The sequence below is a fragment of the Lichenostomus cassidix genome, chromosome 13 (genome assembly GCF_008360975.1).
Source record: "Lichenostomus cassidix isolate B80296 chromosome 13, HeHo_3.0, whole genome shotgun sequence".
Taxonomy (NCBI): Eukaryota; Metazoa; Chordata; class Aves; order Passeriformes; family Meliphagidae; genus Lichenostomus; species Lichenostomus cassidix.
The window spans coordinates 12558935-12581698 of NC_139494.1; the positions used below are offsets into that span (position 1 = coordinate 12558935).

The following is a 22764-nucleotide window of genomic DNA, read 5'->3' on the forward strand; positions in this document are numbered from 1 at the left end:
GCTCCCATTCCCTCCTGCTCTCTGGGCTCCCTGGACCAGCACCTCCTGGTGAGCAAGGATCTGAGAACATCCAGGCCTTCCTCCTCCTCCATCGCAAGGTGTGTTAGAAAATGCTCCTGCTTGGACTGTCTTTCCTCTGGGGCAGATGAATGCCGTGAGGGACAAGCAGCTGGATGACGAGCGTGCCAGGACGGGCAGGGGTCAGTGACCACCACCTTCCGCACTGTGTGAAGGGCCGGAGCTGGGTCTGGTGGAGGTGCCTCGGTGCGAGCAGCTCTTTTTGCCCACCCCCAGCGGGGGTTTCTCTCAGGTGCGCGGGCCAGGTGACCACCGAGCAGCCTGTGGAGACACAGCCAAAACGCGTGGGTACTGGCTATTTACTGCCGGGGGTCCGCAGCCCGTGAGGGGCCGGGCGCTGGCTGCCCCCTCAGCCCCGCACATGGCGCCCGCCGCCCCCGCCGCCATGCTGGCCGCCGTCCCCCTCCGGCAGGGGGCGGTGCGGAGCGCGGGACACCGCCCCGCGTGGCGGCCGCCTGCCCCTTTAAGAGCCCCGGCCGGGGCCTGTCCGTCAGCGCCCGCCGCGCCCTCCCATTGGCCGCCGAGCCCCGCGGGGCCCGCCCCCATCTATAACGGGGTTTACCAGCACTTTCTCAAGGGCGCTGCAGTGCGGCTCAACCACACTGCGGCGTCCGGCGCGCGCCGCCCTGCGTGCCTGCTGGCGCGGAGAGCGTCGTTCTATTGGCCAAAGGGCAAGTCTATCAGGTGTCACTCACTGCCCATTGGTTCGCCAGCCTGTCAATCACTCTCCCCGCCCCGCGGAGAGCGGCCGCATGGCTGGTTGGCTGGGCTGCCCCTCAGCTCTACGCCCGCCCCCTTACGGCTGTGGGCCAACCAGCATCCGAATGAGGGCGATCGGGGCTCTGTGACTGGCTCGGGCGCTCCCGCCGGGATAGGCTGCGCGCCGGATATATGTAGCCGGCGGCAGAGCACGCCGCTGCGTGAGGCGCTTCTCGTCCGCCGGGCCCTGTGGTGAAGCGGCGCCTCCGCTCCCATCCCGCTCCGCCCGCAGGTGAGGGGGGTGGGGGGCGCGGGCAGACACGGGCACGGCCGCGCCTTCCCGGGGGGACCGCGGGCCGCACAGCACCGCCCCGGCGCCGAGGCGTCCCCGGCGCTCGGTAGGCCGCGGGCCGTGCAGGACGGCGCTGCCGGCGCCCTCCCGCCCCCTCCTCCTCCATCCCGCCGGCGTGGGGCCCGCCCGGCCCGCGGCGCTTTGTGCCGGGCGCCCTCCCGCCTGACCCGCGGCCGCGCAGCCCTCGTGCGGCCGGAGCCTTGCCCAGCCCTGCCGGTGCCGCGGCGCCCTCGGAGCTGCCGGCCGGAGCGGTGCGGGGCAGGGGGAAGGCGGGGGATCGGCTGCTGGCGGGCCCGCATTGTGCGAGGCCAGGGGTGCGGGTCCAGCTTTGTTCTCGCATTTCCAGGCTCCCAGGCTTTTTCGCTCTCCGCTTTTGGGTTTTGTTTTGGGCAGGTGGGGCCCGGGGAGGAGCCCACCCGGAGGCCGAGGTGTTCCCGCTCAATAGTGGGTTGTAGCTGCGGATTGAGGGGCAGTGCTGGGTGCTCGCTCGGTCCGGACCCGAGGATCAGCTCGGGGTGGCTTCCTTGATACAACTTAATAGCTGAAGGAAGTTACAATTCGAGCAGGCGAGCGTGGATCTTATCCTGGTCTGCCGCATGACCTTGGCTGAATCCGAGATTAAGCCAAGATTTAAATGCGAAGTAGTGCTTGTAAGGAGACTTTCCAGCATCTTGTAAAACCCCAGATGTACGTGGTGGAGAAACCCCAGAAAAAAGGTTTTGATACATCTTCCAGTACCTCCTAGTGTTGATGTGAATGATCTAACATGTCCATAATTCTCAACGGGCTTACCTGGTGACCTTTTATGTTAAGGTTTGCACGCATATAATAAGATTTCTTTACCAAAAAAAGGATTTTTTTTGTTCCACCATTGGGGGAAAGCAGCATTTGCAGCAAGCCGCCATGTTTCCAGTGTGTGCTATTTTTGGCAAGCCCCTGCTCTCACAGCCAGGAGTGACAGCTTTAGGAAATCTGGACACTGCTATCAAGCTTTGGAAGCTGAAGCTTCCAGATGCCATAAATCAAACGTGGGGGGTGTGTAGGATTTTTTTTTTTTTTTGGCTAACAAGGCTTTTTAGATTGATGTCATAAAGGGAAGTGCAGAATTTGGCAGACAAAAACTGCATTTCAGACCTCTTCTGATATTCTTCTCTTCGACCAAATTTTCACTTTTCTTGTTCTGTCTGTAAAGAGTAAGCCAATTTGCTGGATAGCTCTGTGATGCTTCCATGATGCTGGTGGTAGCATCTTCTCATCCTGTGAACTGAACTCACCTTTCCTGTGGTGGTTAAGTCACTATATGTAATACTGTAAAGTTCTGAGTCTAGCTTAAAGAAAAAAAAAATGTGGATGGCATATACAGCTGATTTGAAGATTGGCTGGAAGTATGCATGTGCTTAAAGTCTTATATCCTTATCTTTATGATGGAGATCTCATGACCTTTTTGATAGCATCATGTGTTGCAGGGACTGCTTTGCCTGAAAGGCACTGTTAAAATCTGTTAGAAAGTCTAATTGTATAAAGTCTGTTAGGAAAAAAAATCAGTGTTGGAACCTTTGCAAGTGTATATAATAATTTTATAAATACAAGTATTTTTAAAAATCTTAATCTTGTATACATCAGGTGGTAAATAGTGGCCTCCAGTTCTTGACTGGTGTGAATTTGCCCTTTTTTTGCTAGGTTATGTTTTTTTAAGTGTGAACTCTTTAAGTTGAAGGCAGGGAAGCGTAATTAAAATGAAAGTAGAAAACCTGGTGGGCAAGACTTTGTCTGTGTGTGCCAAGCTCATCAGGATCTTCTGTTAGGAACCTTTGCAGTCTAGGAAACAGCAAAAGCATACAAGAGGATTTGTTAGTGCTGTGATGGCAGAACCACTTCTCTGCTGCTGACAAAACAGCATCGGTAGGGTTCAACACAACTGATGGAATTTGAACATTTGAATTTTAAACAGTCTTTATGCACCTGATGAAACAGCAGACTCTTCGGTTCAGAGCTTTTATTTTTCACCTTGCAAATTGAAAGGTTAACATACAGAGAAACACTTTTTACTGAAAGTGAAATAAAGCAAAGGTGATGTTGCTGAAAGTGCATCTTGATACTTCTGTTCAAAATAGTAGGACCCCTGATGAGAGAGCACTTATAAGATTGGCATAAATGGCCTCTTCAAATTAGAAAACATTATTCTAGCTCTTAATATTAGCACCTGGGCCTTTTTGTCTAAGTAAGCAGATGACTGAAGAATCAAGAGGAAGTCCAAGGAGAGCAGGACTTCAGCAGGGTGGTGCTGGTTGCTATGCTGGCTGTAGTCTGTTCTGCTTGGAACAAACCAAAAGTCAGAGTGATAGTTTGGTCTAGAAGATGGTGGTTTTTTTACAGGTGCCTAAATAAAATCTGGAGAGTTGAAATAATTATTTAACTTCCTGGTGTAACTGCTAATTAATAGACTTGATAATCTTAAGCTACCTCATTGAGTAATTAAAAAGAAAAACTGAAGGGTGATTCTCAGGTACTGTAAAAGAATCCTTAAAACTTTGCAGGCAGTGAGTATTGTACTGGTTTGAGGTCCTAGTTTTGCTATATTAAGTCTGGACCTCTTCCAGGAAGACATGGCTGGTGCAGTGCTGCTTTCAGAGCAGGAGCCTGGGAGCTGTCAGCTATGTAGGAGTGATCTGTGATGAACCTGATTCCTTGCTGAGGCAAATGTGCAGCACTGCCCTGGAAAATGCTGGTGGCCATCTTCCATTTTCATCTGCTTTGTCCTGTGCAGTTTCCTGGCTGCTGCTGGGCTGATTTCTTGTCTTTAATGTAACAGTGCCATGGTGTGTCAGTCCTAATTGAAAGGATACAATTGATACATTAAGTTTAAACTTATTTGACTTCGGTAGGTAGAGGTGAAGGAGCTTATTCTCTTTGCAGTTATCTGTTGCTTGGCATGCAGGAAATATTTTAAATCTTAATCCTGGTGATTCTAATCCAAGTGGGAGTGAGGTTGAATTTCACAGTAATGCCTGTATAGCTCTGGGTTCTGATCTGCCTCTTCTGACTGCTGATGAGTAACTTTTGCTTTTTTACTTTAAGAAGCTGCACTGGAGCCAAGTGGAAAATTTGCAGACCTAAGAGAAGATGACTGGACCTGCTGCCAACTTCGAGATGTTGGAGCAGCTCTTGGATGTCAAAACAAAACCTGTTCTAATGGCAAAATCACAGGGTCTAAGTAGCTGCTTTATCATGAAGCAGTCTGGAGAGCAGTACAAGCAGAAAGCTGACTTATTTTCCATTAAATAATGTGTAAGCAAGCCATTCAGACTAGCACTGTCCTACCACCATTTAGGATGAAATTTGCATGCTTAAAATGTAATTTTGCAGATTAACATTGCTTCTAATTGCAGGGTAAATGAGGTTGAAATAGGTCCAATTAGAAAGGCAAGTCCTTCTCCCAGGTTTAAGAGAGCCTGTTTAGGGTAATCTGATTTTAGGATTATTAAAAATGTAGGAATATTTCTGGGAATTCTCAAGGCTTTGATTTTTCAGGGAACTCAGATTTTGAAGAAGAGTTCCTTTTGGACTTCTGTCAAATCACAAGGGCTGTGTGGTTTTTTTGTAATGCTAAATAAAAGCATTTTTGTGAGGATATGATGTGTTGCTAGTTAGGCTCAGTAAGATGACCTTATCTTAGTGTTACAGTAGGTAACTGCTGAGTAGGAGTGATGATATGTGATACCCAGTAAAAATTTAAAAGCCAGGTGAAAGAGCATCAAAAAGGAATAAAGAAAAAACCCAAACCGACACCATATTAAGCTCACCAGGCAGGGAAAGCAAAGTGTTTTGAGGGATCAATTAAAAAAAACCCAAACACCTTGTTGAGAAATTCTTACTGTATCAGTTTTAATGGCAAGTTTTCAAGATTCGTCTTGATTAGATTTTTTTTTTCTCTGTAAACAGTACCTAGTTTGCTGTTTGTCATTGGACCTTTATGCTCTTAGTGCCAGGAATAGTGTGTGGTATCATTTTCCTCACCCAGGTAAATGTTCATTCCATACTGTATGGGTATAGATGCCTATCTCAAGTACCCTCACACTTCAGGTGGTCTTTGTATTTTTAATCTTCTTCTGAGCTTAATGCTCTGGAAATTACATTTCTCCAAAATGATCACTCTTCTAATGCTTTTAGTCAGAATCTAAAAGAAGTCTTCAATTTGTCTCTTTCTTGCTTGGTAGAGCTGAAAAATACAAGAAGCGCTGATTTTTGTCTAAAAAACAGCAGACTCCATCATACCCATCAATTTGTGGGTCACACTTAGGTTTGTTAGCAAAAACACAGGCAGACTTCTACACTGACAGCTCTTCAGCAATTGCTGGTTTGTTTATTTGTATTCTCCCAGTGTTTGAAGGGCTGTGCATTGCTGCTGAGTAAGGCTTCCCATCTGCCACTGGCAAGCTGAGGGTTTTTTTGGTATTAGCATGGGCAGTGCTAAATGCAGTTCTGAATTATTTTTTAATCCTGCGATGAAAACGTTTTTTCTTGTGCTTAAATTTTGCTTGATTGCTTGGATGCTTTGATTAGAAAATAGTTAAGCTTCTAACTTAATTTTTCTTATCCATATGTTGTAATATCTGGCTTTTCTAGAGTGTCCCTTGACAATGTGTCTCAAAGCTTCAGAAGGGGCTCAGGTATTGCTCTTCCTTTCTGCTGCATCTGGGTAATTAAGCACAGAGAAAGCTGTTTGCCTGGGGATTCTGGTTGCTGTGTGATTATTTTTTTAGGATCCAGTTCCCTGTAACACCTCAAGTATCTAATGAATGTAGGCACTGCCTGTCTCTGTAGGCTGTGTGGGTCATACAGTGGAGATGAGTCACAAGTGAAAGGAGAAATAGCTGTGCTGAGTTTGACAGTCCAGATCCACGTTTTATTAGGTGTTGGTTTGGAAAATTATTAAAGACTCTTCTGTCTGCAAGATATTTTTGACTCTTCACACTGCTCTGAAGTGCCTGCTTCTGTAAGTTCCTGGCAAATACATTTATCTTACAGACTATCTGAATGTTTCCTGGAGATGCTAGTAAGAGTTGAATGCTGGTAACCTCACAGCTTGTCCCGATTTGATCCTCAAATATTTATTTATTGCATAAGTTATCCTATCATTGAATTTCCATTGGCTGTGGCTTCCTAGCGTCTTGCACCCTGTGGAATAGTGCTGCCTTTAGGATAACTTCTTCCAGACGGGATGCTTTCCCTCTAAATCTGTCAAAGGGCAGAAAAGGTGGAGTGGTTACAGGTAGGCAGCTGCAGTGTCTAAAACAGGCTGGGTTGCTGTGACACTGTCCCAGTGACATTGTCTTATCTCTGCATCCAGTGGCAGGCAAATAATGAGACCTATTTTTTAAAGCAGATTAGTGTTTTGGGACTTCATCTGCCTGCTTCTTTGAGGTGCATTTTCAACTCTCCATAATTTCGGTTTGGATCAACAACTAGATTGTTTTGGGTTTCTTTGTTTCCCTCGGATAGTTGAGGCTGTATTAAAATAAGGGTGTCTCAGTGTATCTGTGATCTTTGTGCTTTAAATACACATTTACCTAGGTTAACATCAGTCTTCCTACTTGAGAGCAAGCTGATGTGATGATGTAAATCCCCAGTTGAGATGGGCCCTGGAATTTGCCTAGGGATGCAAGTTTAACTTGTGTTGCATTGTTCACTCTAATGTTTTGTATCATGGTTCACACAGGTACCAGCTTTTTTTTTTTTTTTTCAATTGCTTAGTCAGCAGCAGAGCAGATACAAGTCATGTAAAATGTATAGAGTTGGAATTAGCTGTATTTGTTTTGCTTTTGTTGTTAAACTTTCAGTCTGTATCATGCCTCTTAGAGGCATGCTGGGCATTTTCTTAGTGATTTTGCATTTTATGTCCTTAACAGCAGCAATAACTTCTAGAGCTGGTTATTTCATCTAGATAAATGGTTTGTGGCTTTGAGCATGCTCACCTGTTGCTAAGCAACTTGGAGAAATCCCAAATGACACTTAATTATGCAATCCTATTAACTATTGACCAGACCTTTAATTTCCAGTAAAATTGCTGTTTGCCACATTTGTAGTGTGCTGTGCTTGGATACAGATCCCTCTTTTCCATGCAAACTTCTCTGGCTGTTTCTTCAGTTTCCAAAATGCCTTTTTAAGTTAAGGAATTCACTGGTACCAAAATGAGGGAGTAGAGTTGTGTGAAAGGTTTGACATTCTGAATGACTGTTTTGGCACCCTGTAATACCCACCAGTTTGTAGAGATGGAAGGAGTGGAGTTCAAATTTTCACCTTATTGCACTTGAGTAGCCAAAGGAGAAGTGGTGAACTCTACTGTGTGATATTCCAGTCAGGACTATAATGCATTGTAGGAACTTTGAATTTTTTGAGACAGTTCCTTGTATTGAAGTGCAAGTAAAAAAAAAAGTAATTAAAGATGACAGAGAACAAAGAAACAAGGATAATGTTAAAAACACGTTGGAGCACGTTGAGATTGATTAAATTTTAACTTGTCTTTTTGTTAGTTGTGACTTTTTCTTGACAGAAGATGTTTAAAATTGCCACACACTTTGGGAAGTGAAATTTGGGATTTTCTGACTTGTGTGTTTTAGTTCAAAGGGTTTTGGTTCTTTGACTTGTTATTGTTACGTCAGGCCTAGGGGGTTTTGCCTGAGTTTTGGGGAGAGCCCAGACATCCTGGGATGTGAATAAGACAGATTTCTATTGTGTAGGAAGTCCAGTAGAAGCAAGATTCAGGCTATATTTTCTGATTTAAAAATTAAAAATTGAGTTGGGACACCAATGTGTAGTTTGCTTTCACCATAATGTAGTTTGATAAAATATGAACCAATGCTAGCTGTGAGCTGCTGAGTCTATTTTTCTGAATACTAATATACTAATAGGTTTTGTGGACCTATATCTGAATTTGCTAATACGGAATTTACATAAATGGCTCTAATTTACATAACAGTATTTTAGAAATTCAGTGCCTGACATTGATTTTCTGCCAAGTGGGAGCATTGTAACAGATGGTGGAATTTTCCACCAGCCAGGTGCTAACCACTGTAAAGGAGGTATTTGTCTTCCTCTAAGTCCTTGGCTTAAGGAAGGGGCTCAGTTATGCTGGAGAATTGTTATGGTGTACTTTGACTTATCCAATTTGTTTTACATATGGAGCAATATGAATGCATGATTATGAATGAATCTTAAATAATCAGATTTTCAGCTTTTCCTGTCAATTTTCACCCTTTCATCATTGTGTCAATTGACAGGAAAATGTGTGGATAAGCTTCTATCAGGAGTAATGTAGTGACAGTTCAAACATTTGGTGCTATTATGTGCTGTGCAATGAAAATGTAGTATACAGTATTTCAATTTTTCTTGGATCAGGGAATAGTGGAGTAGTAAATTGCTCATGAGTGGTAGGGAGCAAATACTCTCTGAGGAGATGCTTGGCTTCCACCATTCAGGTTGTGCTGGCTGGAGAACAAGAACAGATGGCAACTGGCAACGTAGCAGCAGGTGCAGCAGCAGTAAAAACAGATTGGTGTCCTCTGATTAGGTCATGTAAAGGTTTTTCCCCTTTCTTTTCAGATCTGCTTGAGAACAACTGGGCACTCTGCAATTCCTCTTTTCATGTTAAAAGTTTTTTTCATCCTTAGCAGGAGGGAAGTTCTCTTATGTACTGTTTTAAGCATGTAAGTGTGACAGACATAATCAAGTAATTTCAGATTCAATATTACTTGAGACCAGCATGGAAGATGATATGTCTGTGGATTAATGCAGGTGAGGGCTTTCACTAAAGAACAGAAATCTGAAAGAGCTGTTGGTGAATCAGCTGTTGAGATTTGAGTGCTACAGGAACATTTTGTTATTATGTGGGAATGTCAGGCTTTGTATGTTGGTGTTCTAGGAAGCACTTGAAAATAATTCTCAGAAGAGCCCAATTCATCATTTATCAGAACTGAATAGAAAACCTACCTATTTACATCTGTGGGAATAAGCTTGAATTCCATGGAAACTTAACATCTTCACAAAGAAATTAAGTGTACCTCCTGTCATTTTCCAAGTGGTGATCTTGAAGGTATATGGTAGGACTGACTTCCTGTCTGTAAACTAACAGCACAGAAGAAAGTTTAACTGTTGTGGAGCAAAAAAATCCTGCATTGTCAGTTAAGCTGAATGGAGCTAAGAAGTGCAGGTCTTGTCTGCATGCCATTTCTGCTCCCAGTGCTTTAGGGTTGGCCTGCTCCTGATAGAGCTTCACAAGTGCTTGAGAGGAAACAAAGTGGGATGAGGAAGTCAGCAGTGGTAGCCACCTTTAGCTGTGTTATTGTCTGATAATATTTTATGGGGATCTAATTTAATGTGGACTAGAAGGCAAACGAGTTCATCTCTTGGAGGATTTTGTCACTTCAGACTGTGCTGGGTGTTGGACATCTGTATCTGTAATACTTTACACTTACAGTTCAAAGGCTTCTGCAAAACCACAGATAGTGGAACCTTCCTGAAATGAAAGTGGTTTGCAGAATCTGAGCATTTCCTGCAGGCCAGACCCAGCCATGGACTATTGCTTCCTTTCTGCGTGGTTAGTTCTTGAAAATATCTTCAAACAGCTGAAAGCTTCTGAAAGTTTTGAAAAGCATTTTTCAGTTCTAGGTCATATTTAGTCTTGTTTATTCTGCACATTATTGTGTAGGTAATATTTCCTTGGGTGCTGGTGACTGACACATGCCCTGCTGAAAGAGAGGGCGTTCTTGGACACATCCTCTGGAGTCCACCTCATACATTGTTTGAGATGCATGGAATTTGACAAGTGCATTTGGACTTAGCTTCATCCAAAATTCCAGCTTCTATGCCATCTTTTTATGTATGCTCATCTCTTTGAGGCTTAAAGCTTCTGTTTTGCATTCCTGGTCCATCCAGCAGTGTGGTTGTGACTTCCTTTGCAGCCCTGTGGATGTTGTATGTTTGAAATTGTCACTGCAGTAACACCAACCTGGTCACCTCTGTCTTTTGAAGCTCTTCTCTGTTCTTGGTGTCTAAAGGACAACTTCTCTGAAATTCCTTAAATATAGTATCAAACATTTAAGATCCTTGGATGAACTGGGACAGGGCTTGGTACAAACACATGAGAAAGCCAGTCTTTTTCTTTCCCTTTTGCTATGCTTAAAGGATAAGTTGTGGGCAACTTGGTTTTCCCAGGATATGGGGTGCTCTTGGGTATTCTGACAAAGAGAGCTTGTCCTAGTGCGTGCCTGGCTTGGCATGGGCATTGCAGGCTCCATCTGGATTAGTCTATGCTAAAAGACTACTTAATTTGGCTTCTTTTTTTTTTTTTTTTTTTCCCTCCATACTGTCTTCTGGCTGTCATCCAGTCTGGGTTTTCCCCCATTCATTGATGCCACCAAGTCTTAGTGCTATTTATAGTTACCTGCTTTTATTTAATACTGATAAGTAATGATTCCTGAAGTGCCCTTTAGAGGGCTCAACTCAATAGTCTTGGTTTTGACTTGCATATCACACCTGGAGAATGTGCATATGGAATTTGAATACCATGTGTTTGGAAAAGGCTGTGTAGTGAAGGAGATTGATGTTCAGTAGTGGGGAGAAGGTTCTTTCAGCAGCAGAACTGTTTGCTAAGCCCCCATTCTGCTACTCATTGGTACAACTGAGTATGAAGCAGAAAATCTCCTGTTTCTGTAATTGGTACCAAGAACATGCCCTGGTATTGGTGTTTATCCCTGTCAATTTAAAACTATCTCAAATGAGTGTGATCAGTGTTTATGATTATTTGATAACAAGGAAACATGGGAATATCCCTTGATTTGGGCTGGCCTGTCCTGAAGATACACGTATTGTGTAACCTACCTGCAGACACTTTATTTTTGTTACTTACAGATCCGTGGAAAGTAGGTAGAAGGTACCTAGGTGGATTTGTCCCTGGACATGGGTGCTGCTGTTCACTTGACTGGTGGTCTGAACTTAAGTGAGAAGTGACTTGCTGAGTTTGGTGGTAGCAGGAGAAGAATCACATGTATTTGTTAGTAGCATAGTAATTTTAATATAATGTGGTATTCCTCCAGAGTGCTTGACACTCATAGCAAGTAGTGCTGTGCTGCTGATAAAAATAGGTTGGACTTATTCTGACCTTTTAAAAATGCCCCTAATACAGTAGCACAGGCTTTGCCTGAGAACATCTGACTTTTAATTCTGATTGTGAAGTCAAGTGAGGTAAGTAGAATTTGGATGGACTGTAAATGTCTTAGCCACTTAGCAAATCCTCTTGAAGAACCATACTTGCCTGCCACCTGCTTTTTACTGAGGATACGTGGGATAATTAACTACTGGCATGTTATGGGGTGACCTCCCTTGCCCATACAGCCTCTCCCACCTCTGGTTTGGTACCCAGGAATCCTCTCCCTGGCACCAAAACAACTGATGACTCTGAAAACACATTGCTTAAACTGCTTACGGGGTAAAACAGTTTTGGTGTGTGCTTTCCGCTGTGATTAGGTGGCTTATGCAATCAGGATGTGAACAGCCGTTTGAAATGCTTGTGCCTTATGGAGCTTTTGTTTCTCTCCATAGTTTTCAGTTGACCAAAGAAATGGTGATGGAGAAGCCAAGTCCCCTGCTGGTCGGGCGGGAATTTGTGAGGCAGTACTATACCCTGCTGAACCAAGCACCTGACTATTTGCACAGGTAAAGCTCTGCTTTCCTCTGAGCTGGTTTTCTGTGTTAATTTCTTAACTTGTGTGTTAAAATTGGTGAATGAATTACTGTGTCTAAGCTTGCTGAATTTGGACACTTTAAAATGTGATTTATTCAAGATGCTGAGTGGCATTTACTTCTGGTTTTGATCAGCTGGGTTAAAAGATGGATAATAAAGATTACAGGAATTTTTTAAATATCTGAGTTTTGGTTGTAACTGAAATGCTGCTTGCTGCTTCTGTTGTGATCAATATAAATTGAAGTTGGGGAAATACTTAGTTAAATGTTTCTGTAGTTTTTGGCTTGATAAAATGCCTGCTGACTAGAAGGAAACATTGAATAAGTTGTGTGCTTGTGTACTGGTCTCTCCTGGGAGTCACACCAGCTTTTTCTTAAAGGAAAGTCATGGAAATTATGGATATGCAGCAAACTACAATCTGTTATCTAAACAAATGGGTTTTCTTTGGTTCGACAGACATCCTTTCTGACACTAATCTTGTTTATGAAGATAGACTTTGTTTTGCTGTGTTTTGAGTAGCCAGATACAGTTTCTGAAACCTTCCACCTTCCAGTCTCAGGAACACTTGCTTAGAGTGTTTCTCCACTTAGGTGGACAGCTGACCTCATCCATTTGGGTCAGAGGACAGTTGACTCAGTGCCACGGAATCCATTCCATTCTTTTATCTGCTGGCAGAGTGCAGTACCATGGTGCTTAGGACATTTTACCTTGTAATCTCTCAGTTACAGAAAGATTTACCTGCAGTACTTTCCTTACTGTAGAAGAAAAAAATGGCACCAATGCTCCTTGCTCGAGCTTGAAATCAGTTGCTCTGTTGAAATCAGAACTTGAGGGGGAGCCTTCAGCATCCTGGATGTTCAGAGTGTTGCTTTGGGGCCCTTGTGCAGAAAGGGGATAATGAGATTGGATCATTAATTCCCATGAGACTTTGGGTTTGACTGTTAGTGCCTAGGTCTCTGACATACCTGAATGCTACAGCTTACTTGAGAAAATCTTGCATTTTCCCCCCACCCCCAGATTGGTAACAGGATTATGAGATTGTGTGGCTTTATTCTAGTGATTCAGACAGGAAACTTGCTTGAAAGTGTATTATTCATACTGTAATGTAGAAGCTCAATGTTCCTCCACAGCAAAGCTTGGTATTAAAATATTTCTTTCCAACAGGTTTTATGGGAAGAACTCTTCCTATGTCCACGGTGGCTTGGATTCCAATGGAAAACCAGCTGACGCAGTCTATGGGCAATCTGTAAGTACTAAAAAAACAAAAGGGCTGTTCTCTTTTATTTTGTCACCTTTGTAGTTGAGAAATGTATCCAGCTGTGATTCACCCCCACCCCTCTTCAAGTGCTTTGTGTAAAAAAAGAAAAAAACGAAAACCAAAACAAATGGGGGAGAAAAAGCTCCCTTAAATGTAGATAGCAATAGTTAGGCAAAATGTGCTTTCTTCATTGAAAGCTCATAATGTAAAGTTGCTTGCAAAGCAGATCTAACAAGCATCCTGCCAAGCTTTCTCTCCAGAGTTAGGGAATGTATCCTAAACCGGTGTTTTATGGTTTTTCTTTCTCTGAAAGCTGCTAACTTAGCAGAAATGGCTTCTGCAGTGTAACCCACATGTACCCTTCTTCCCTAGGATATCCACAAGAAGGTGCTGTCACTAAACTTCAAGGATTGCCACACAAAGATCCGTCACGTGGACGCCCATGCCACCCTCAACGACGGCGTGGTGGTGCAGGTGATGGGGGAGCTCTCCAACAACATGCAGCCCGTGCGCAGGTTCATGCAGACCTTCGTGCTCGCGCCTGAGGTGGGTGTGCTGGGCTGGACACAGGGGTTCTGCCAGCATCAGTGAGCTCTGTCTCCTTCAGGGTTGCAGTCTGAAGGGTTAGACTGGGAAGGTAACTTGTCAAAAAATTCAGCAGTGGTGTTCTGAAAATTCCTTTGGGAATTACACTGCTTCTGTATGATTGTATATTAACCTTGGATATTGAAACTGGTTAGAAGTATCCTGACTTTGGACTCACAGCTTAGTGCAATGCTTATTTTTTTCTTAAGCAAATTTAAATGATGTTATCTTTGATTTCTCTCCTAGCAACTGGTCTTTTTACTGAAAAAGTACTAGTAGAGAGGAATGCTTCCTGTCACTTGAAAACATGGGTTCCAGATTTTTTTGTTCATTAAATGCTGGCTAAGGATTTGAAGTTGCATTTTTAAATAGACTTTTTTTTTAAACAAAGCAGTTCACAGAATTGAAAATGGTAGTGAAAAATGAGTGTTGCAAGATCACTCTATTTTCCAGTATGACTTGGAGATAAGAATTGATACTTTGGACACCAGGAAGTTGTCTCTCACACTTCTTCAGTGTTCTGAGCTATTGGAATTAAAAGCACCACAACAATTTTTTTCCTTTGTTTCATGCATGCTTGACTTGTTAGGAGTGTTGTCTTTTTTCTTTCTTGTTTTCCTGTCCCAAATAACATTATTTTCTTATAAGAGGCAAATTTGGATTAATTTTATGTGGGAAGGATTATGTGCTCAAAGCTTTCTTGTTACATTATATCAACTTTTACATTACTGAATTGATGTAATTGAATCAGTTCCTCCCTTTGATTTGGTTTTAGGGTTCTGTTGCAAACAAGTTCTATGTCCACAACGATATCTTCCGCTACCAGGATGAGGTTTTTGGGGATTCTGACACCGAGCCTCCAGAGGGTAAGTAACAAAAGGTTTTGTATGGTTCTGTTGGTGTTTGTTTCTGGATCTGTATCAACATTCTATTCCCAGACCAAAGGTAATCTTCTGGAGAAGACAGATCAGTGTTAAATTTCATATGCTTGTAGGTTTTTTACTTGCCTGTAGTTCCTTTACAGTCCAGCAAGGAGTTGTGACATGCAGATGATTATTTTTCTGGCTTACTCTGTTTCTATTAGAAGAACTGGAAGACTTACTTTGGCAGTTGCAGTCAGATTTGTAGGTTATAAATCTGGTTCTCTGAAGTATTTGGAACATGTTGTTTGACCTTGGTCAAAACTGAGTAACCAAAGTAATAGTGGAAATATAAGGAAATGTCTGCTCCATGTCACATCTTGAAAGTGCTTCCTGTGTGCTCTTTAGTAGAGACTTTGCCTGTATATTGTGGTAGTTGTCTTGTGTTTGAGCCTCATACTAAAGATGTATGTTTTTGTTTTTTTTCTTTTCAAACCTTGTTTAGAATCAGAGGAGGAAGGGGAGGAACCTGAGGAAAGACAGCAGACACCTGAGGCTGTTCCTGATGATAGTGGTGCTTATTACGAGCAGGCTGTCAGGTAATAGTATATTTATAGATGAAGTCAGGTGTTGTGTGAGACAGGCTGCTTGTAGAACAGGTCAAATGAATTTATTGCTGTTAACAGTTTTTCTTACAGTCAAAAGATTTGTTTATTGATCAGCTGGAATCAAAATGCTTTTAGGCTGAACATGGAGACTCTGGATTTTTTTTTTTTTCTGCTTTATAGTGTAGCAATGCAAAATTTGCATCCCTTTGCACTGTTACCTTACTTAGGCACATTGGTCTTGTTCTTCCTCTCAGGTGTCATGTGCCTGACTTCTGTGTTGGATAAGTAGCACTGCTTATCACCAGTAATAGAATAAATTCAATACCACCTCTTTTTCTTGCTTTTTGTGCTGCTGTATTATAGCAATGACATCGAGGAGCACCTGGAAGAGACAGCTGCAGAGCCTGAGCCTGAGCCAGAGGCAGAACCTGAACAGGAACCTGAACCAGAGGCACAGGAAGAGAAGTCTGAGCCAGTATTAGAGGAGTCTGCTCCAGAAGAGACTGTGGAAAAGAGTCCTTCTCCAGCTCCTGCTGATCCAGCTCCTGCAGTGCAAGAGGACTCCAGGGTAATGACAGTGGATGTCTCTTTTCTCTGATGTGGTGGTTTTATCAGTATGGCTCTCCTGTCTAATTAAAGAGCTTTATTTTTGCCTGGAGACTTTTGTCACTTCTTAGTGTTAAGGGGACAGATTGGTGCTCAGGAATCCAGTAACTTTGTTTAACCTTGATGTTACACTTGGTGTTGGGCCACTGCCATGTGCTCTTTCAACTCTGTGGAATTCAGAAATAGAGTATAAGTGTGACTCCATTGTCATTTCACTAAGTTTTTTGAGTTTAATTTGAAGGAAATTGTGGGGAAACTGCTGTTGGCTGGATCCTGAATTTCAAGTATAAGTTAAAATTTGTTCCTGTTACCTGTACTGTCAGTAATATATTTCAGGAGGAGAGGTAGTCATGTTACTATTACCTTTTTTTAAGGCATTTTCCTGGGCATCAGTAACCAGCAAGAACCTTCCTCCCAGTGGGGCTGTTCCAGTATCAGGAATACCACCTCATGTTGTGAAAGTACCAGTCTCGCAGGTAGGAATCCAGCACCTGGACAACTTTAAGTGCTAAACTGGCTGACGGTAAACTGAGGTGGGGAAAAACAGAATGAGATCTACTTCTTTATGATTTGAATTCCCAGCCCCCAAAGACTTCAGAATTCTGTGATTCTTGAGATACTTTATCAAGATGTTATTCCTTGGGTTTTGGGTTGAGAATTGTTTCTCATTCAGGAAAACAGGGAATGTTCATATGAATGCTGCTTGCTTTTATGTATAAGCCAACATGAACAAACATGGATTTTAGTCACAGGTGGACAGCATGATTTTTTTTCTAGTATTTTTATAACCAACTTGACAGTGAGCTCTTAAAAGCTGAACCTACTGGTATTTTTGTCTGACTCTCAACTGTTCACTCCTTTTTGAATTGATACAGCCCCGCCCTGAGGCAAAGCCTGAATCTCAGACTCCCCCTCAGAGACCTCAGAGGGATCAGCGAGTGAGGGAGCAGCGAACGAGCATCCCACCACAGCGGGGTCCCAGGCCAAGTAAGAGGAGCTGCAAAGAAGCAGCTGTTTTCTGTTGTTCAAAGGTTTTGGGGAAGCAATGTGATAATTTAAGCTTTTAAAGGCTCGTTGTTTGTCAGTAAAACAATGAGGTTTTATTTGAATAAAAATCAAGTTTGGCCTCAGGTGATTAGCAAGTTTGTAACTGCTTTTTGTGTAGTACGCTTTCCTTTTTTTATATATGAATAGATAGTGTGAATTCTGTTTCTTGTATATGGTGCTAATTCTCTCCATGGCTTGTTTTTCTGTTTGGTGTGGGGACTGACTTTCCTAAAACCAGTTTTGCTCTTCTGTTCAAGTTCGCGAGGGTGATCAAGGCGATGTGGAAACCAGGCGGATTGTGAGATACCCAGACAGTCATCAGCTCTTTGTTGGGAATCTTCCCCATGATGTGGATAAATCTGAACTGAAAGACTTTTTCCAAAGTAAGCTGGTTTCTTTGCTGTTGTCTGAGGGGTTGGGGGTTGCAGCCATGAGTGTGGTCAACAGAGCATTCTAATGTATGACCCAAGAACTCGGCTTTTCTCTTGCAGGCTATGGCAATGTTGTTGAACTCCGCATCAACAGTGGTGGAAAGCTCCCCAATTTTGGGTTTGTGGTGTTTGATGATCCTGAGCCAGTTCAGAAGATCCTTAGCAACAGGGTAAATAAATTTCTAGTCAGTGGTTTTTGTGTTTTTCACATGAACAGAAAGACTAAAAGGGACCAAGTACAGTATCTTTTTTGAGCATAATAAAGTAGGTGTGGTGTCTTTTCCTCCTATTACCAAGATTTGTGCAGAGTCTTTTGTCATTGAAGATGTTTGTAGCAGCTCATTACAGAGCCTTTTTCTAGTGGGAGGTTGCTGAACACAGGAAGTGTATAAATAGCTTTCAAGAAGACAAGGTAGAGAGAATCTTACTCTATGGACAAGTAGAATCCTGTTTGTCAGAGGCTGAAAGGAAGAAGCTGTATAGGTGTACAGGCTAAAAAGGATTTTGCTAACAGAGACAGGAGGTACCTGCTCAGCCTGTCAGCAGTGATTGCTAATGGAGAATGTGTGCCCATACCTGCATGCTGTGCTAGGCAGGGACTGTGGATGCACTCTCACAGCCATTCAGTAAGCTTGCTTGCAGCCCAGCTCTTTCCTGAAACACATCAGAATGTTCAGAAAAGCCTCAGATGGCTTTTCGGGTGTCGCTCCTTCACACACTTATCTTCTCCAGTAAGGCCCAAGACTGAATGCGTGGTTTGACTGTTGCCATTGCTTAGTAAGTAATCCTAAAACACTTCAATCTTTCATGGAGAGGAGGCAATAAGACAAAGTTGCAGCAATCTGCTTGACTTGGAAGAGCTCCTGGTGACCCATTAATGAAAGCACCTTCTCTGCTTCTGTTGCAGCCCATCATGTTCAGGGGAGAGGTGCGCCTGAACGTGGAGGAGAAGAAAACACGAGCTGCCAGGGAGGGTGACCGCCGAGATAACAGACCCCGTGGACCTGGAGGCACTCGTGGGGGGCTGGGAGGTGGGATTCGAGGGCCTCCACGTGGAGGAATGTCCCAGAAGCCAGGATTTGGAGCTGGAAGGGGGATCGGGCAACGCCAGTGAATTCATCGTGGATGTTGACGTGGTGGCGCAAACCCTTTTTCCTGCAGATTTGTGAATTTCAGCCTTGGGTATCTTGGAATGTGGCCCTAGCCTGTTATAGACTGCTACGTTTGATACTATTTTGGCCCCTTTTTGTTTGTGTTATGGTTCTGTGATTTATTTTTTCTAGTCCTTGTCCCAGATTCCAGCTTTGTGGAACAACGTTTTAGGAAAAGTGGATTTTAAAAAGAAAAGAACTGAATTTTCTTGTTCGCCTCAAACTTACGGACTGATTTTTGTTTTTTTGGTACCAGTGGTTTTTCCTAAAGGAGTGTCTCTTTCTTTTTTCTTTTTTTTTTTTCTCCCCTCTTTCTACTGAATTTGGGTGCGTTTCAGTCAGCGGAATAATATTTCACGTGCATGCGTTCAAGAGCCTGTAGGAAAACATAGTTCTTGGCAAGTATTTCAAGGGCAGAAAAGCAAAACTCGATGTTTCTTTGAGGGTCATATGAACATCCTCCGGTCCGGAGACATTGCCACTTGAAAAATTGACTTTCACCTTTCTCTCTGTGGCGCTGTAAAAGTGGAATAATGGGTATCCGTAGAATCTTTTTCTTTTGATACATGATCACAGCAAGGAATTCAAACTACTGTTTTACCACTTTGAAATTTTGGATTGTGGGATAGGTTTTAAATGTCTAGAACTTGACTCTTCAAACACTTTTCCTGAACTTGTGAAATTTTTTATTGAAATAGGGAGTTTTTTTCATGTTTAGTTTGTATTTGTATAAAAAAAAAAGCAAAATTGTTGTGCCTTCTATTTATCTCTCATTCCAGTTTTGGCAAATTGTTTAAAAAAATAAAAATAAAAAAGGTCTAGATTTGCTTTATCAAGTCAAGAGTATGTTGGAGTTTTTCCAAGGGGAAGAGACTCTTCAGTCACTAGGTTTACAAGGTAGAGGTGGTTAAACTAAGACTTTTAATACCTTCTGTACATCAGTTTGGCTGCATTTAAATAATCGAAAGCAAATACTTTTTGGATGCAAAAGTTAATAACTTGAACTTGAAGCTGGGCAGGTCCTGTTATAACTGTTGCAAAAGTACAAGTGAAGCAGAAATACCTTTGTCACATCCTTTACAGTTCCAACTGCTCTAAGTAATAGTTATTTTTGCAGTACTTCATTCCTTGCTTCAGACCTGAAGTGGATAAGATGGAATTTTTGTCAGAGATATGGAAGGTGCTTGTCTGTCCTGGTGTTAAAGATGTTGAATGCTCTCCACTGCCTCTGAAAGAAGATGAAAGTGCAAATAAAATACAAAACTGGGAATTTCAGTCCAAGAGATCTTGTAAGATTGTGCTGCACAAAGTAGTATTTCTGTAATGCCTGGTGTTGAACATCTGGATGAAAATGGTGGATTTGTGTCAGCTCCAGACCTTCAGTCTTGGTAGCACAATAGAGCTGCATAGGAATATTAGCTAATCTGTGTCAGGATGTCAATGTTTCCATGTTTCTTGGTTTATTACTGTGCATACGCAGTGTGTCATCTCTTGGCCTGTGCTTCTTGTAAGCTCTGGAGCAGAGCTGCCCTCAGTATTACCTGTCCCCAACAGTCATGTTTTGCCTTTTACTTGCCAGACTTACTGGTTTGAACCTGGTTGTACTAAATGTTGCTAGAGTGTTGGTTTCTGTTTTATTTTTCTCTTCACATTTGTTACACTGTTTGTCCCTTCTCTCCTTAAAACTGTGTCTCGGATTGGCCTGCTTACCGTCTGTACTTGATGAATTAAATACCTTGGTGAGCTGGTGGAGAGTGTGAGCTGTGGTGTGCTCTCACAGCCAGCATTTGGGAAATTCTGCTGCTTCCTCTTGTGGTGGTAACTGGTATTTTTTTAAAAAACAAAAGCTTTCTGCATTTTTCCTATCAGGAATGCCTGTGAGGTCAAAGTATGCAATGGAGATCTTTCATTGAATTCCGTCCTTGTTGTGTGTGATATGTTTTTCCCCTTTGTTGGGTTTCTGCTGTTCTTGACATTAAATGCGAAGACTGCAGTAACAGGTTGCACTTCAGATTTTTAACAAAGTGCTTTTAATAGAAGCTTTTATAGCTCTTAACCAAATCTGCAAAAGCATCCGTAAGCTTGAACCCTCATTTCTGTAGTGGGAGCTGGACAGTTCTGGCTCATTGCTGTCTGATTTGAAAGAAGAGTGTCAGTGAAGAATTTAAAAGGGTGAAATGTATGCTTGTCCTCACATCAGTCGTACTCTGAATATGTTGACCCAGAAAGTGATGTTCTTGTCCCAGGATGACAGGCAAAATAAAGTATTTACGTAAAATTCTGCTGGAATGTCTTGTAAAGAAATACTTTTCAAAAGCAAGTTATGTTGTAGAGTGACTCTTGGTATTTGCATTTTGGTGGCTCTGTGACTTGCTAATAATAATAATAATAATAATAATAATAATAACAACAAAGTCCACTGAAAAGACCTGCTGTGAAATGTTGCACATTGGTTTTGATGTTTGGGCTGGTAGGTTCCAGCCCTTCTGGTTTTTGCCTTGCTGTGCTGTTAAAACTTCAGTATCTCAACTTGCCTAAGACCTCCAGTGCTTTGCATACATTCTTGAAGATGACTATGAAGAAACCACAATTTGATTTACCTCAGCTGGCTGCAGTGGGCTACAAGAGCTCCAAGAAGGCTGACCTGTAATAACCAAGGTAGTTCAGCTCTTTCTAGGAAACAAATGCTAGTCTTAAACAAATCAGACTCTGTGTGTGTGTCTCTAGTGTCTCCACTTTGGTCAAGACAAGGAGGAGGAGATACTGAGATGCTCTTGGTGTCCCAGTGCTCTGCAGGGATTTAGGAAGTGAGGAAAAGCTGTCTGGAGCTGTCAGGCTTTAGCACTCACAGCAGCCACATGGAAAGTGTTAGAATAACCTTCATGATCATGATACCTTGTTGATCTGTCTCTCAAGAGTACAGACAGTGTATCATATGTGACTGGTGTGATCTGGCCTTTTCTGACTGATCTTAGTAGTGTAAGGCAAGTTGAAATAAGACCATTTCACTTGCAGTGGTGTTTCAGAGCACCCAAACCAGAACTGGAAGACATGCTCTGCCTCTGCTGCCTTTTCGTCAAGGGTATTGTACCATTAAAAAGGCTTAGTTATCCTCTTGAGCAGGGAGAAATACCTGAGGTACTGAGAAATACCAGCAGGCTAGTGTGGGGCTGTTGTGTAAAGCTGAACTGAGATTTTGGTGTGTTTAGGAATGCAGCTGTTGGCTCTGCAAGTTGATTCAGACTGAGATCACTTCCTTGCTCTCCAGGGCCCTCTGATAGCTTCTTTTTTCTTATTTTTCTGTAAATTTGCTCAGACTGAAGCTCTGGTGTTCCTGGGTGTCCACTCTCCACATACAGGTGAGTGTGGAAGTGGTGAGCTTGCTGCTGGAAGGAGGGATTGGCAGAGAGGATTTACCCCTGGAATAGGAAAGCCTGTGTGATAACTGTGAGCTCCGACTTGAATCTGAAAAACTTCCCTCTGATGCCACATGGCTGAGATGTCCTTGAGACCTGGAGGTTCACTTTCAGTAGTGAAAAGGATGGTTCTGGGTGCAGGTATGAAGATTTGCAATGGATCTCTGCAGCTGCTTATTCTGCACATTATGGAAGGGCATATTTTTTAACAAACCATTTTGTAATTGTTTCTCCTTCCCTTACAAGGTTTTTCTTGGGGGTAGGAGCGCACAGCATAAGAAGTTTTAAGCTATGTGTGCTGTGGGAGGAAGGAATTGCCTTGGTGATGATTTAATTTCCCAGCAGTAAGATCTTTATCCTTATTTGCATGTTATATGGAAGAATGGGGCAAGGTGGTCTATTAATAACTTTCTTGGTTATGAGACACGAAACTAAAATTCTTCCAAACTCCATCATTCCTTACAAACAGTTTTTAGAGTAATGGCATGTTCTCAGAATAGATTTGAAGGGCAGGATGCTGCCCTTCTATTTTCTGTGACAAAAGGCCACTTGCCAAGCCAAGAGGGATCTGCTGTTCCACTGGTGATATTTCAGACTTGACAAAGCACCTGACTGTGGAAGGAAAAAATACTTTGTGTCCATCTTTGAAATTCAGTGTGAGAGGCACTCTTTTGTGCATTCTGAAATGCCATTTTGGGTGTCTGCACCAAGGTCACTGCATCTACCAAGGAGTTTTAAGGCTATGTATAAATAATGCCCTAGCTTGCAAAATGGTACAAGAAATACATTTTTTTGTGTTTCCAGCGGCTGCATGGAACCTCCAGCACTAAAAATCCATGGAGAGAAATGTCAGAAAAATCTTTAATTTTTTTATTGGAATCAGCATGAATGTATGATTCAATAAATATATTTTATATACATTTAACAGCAGA

General features: G+C 42.7%; 1 protein-coding gene across 2 annotated transcripts; it reads left to right on the top strand.

Annotated features, from left to right (window-relative positions):
• The first annotated feature begins 917 nt into the window (after nucleotides 1–917).
• Nucleotides 918–19252, top strand: G3BP1 (G3BP stress granule assembly factor 1). 2 transcript variants are annotated; one of them, XM_085073768.1, is made up of 12 exons: nucleotides 918–1069; nucleotides 11729–11842; nucleotides 13035–13116; nucleotides 13501–13674; nucleotides 14489–14579; nucleotides 15079–15172; nucleotides 15545–15749; nucleotides 16162–16263; nucleotides 16663–16774; nucleotides 17092–17217; nucleotides 17326–17435; nucleotides 18173–19252. In XM_085073768.1, the coding sequence occupies exons 2-12, from the start codon at nucleotides 11748–11750 to the stop codon at nucleotides 18377–18379; spliced, it is 1398 nt and encodes a 465-aa protein (XP_084929894.1). In that variant the 5' UTR covers nucleotides 918–1069; nucleotides 11729–11747; the 3' UTR covers nucleotides 18380–19252. The 2 variants fall into 2 exon arrangements, with proteins under 2 accessions (XP_084929894.1, XP_084929893.1); XM_085073767.1 differs by having other exon boundaries at nucleotides 919–1069; nucleotides 17305–17435.
• Nucleotides 19253–22764: the final 3512 nt, after the last annotated feature.

What these genes read in the sequence shown, in the direction of transcription:
- G3BP1 (XM_085073767.1), top strand. Translation starts at nt 11,748, where the DNA reads ATGGTGATGGAGAAGCCAAGTCCCCTGCTGGTCGGGCGGGAATTTGTG. An exon ending in ACGCAGTCTATGGGCAATCT is followed by an intron (nt 13,117 to 13,500) that starts GTAAGTACTAAA and finishes CTTCTTCCCTAG; the next exon opens with GATATCCACAAGAAGGTGCT. An exon ending in TGACACCGAGCCTCCAGAGG is followed by an intron (nt 14,580 to 15,078) that starts GTAAGTAACAAA and finishes AACCTTGTTTAG; the next exon opens with AATCAGAGGAGGAAGGGGAG.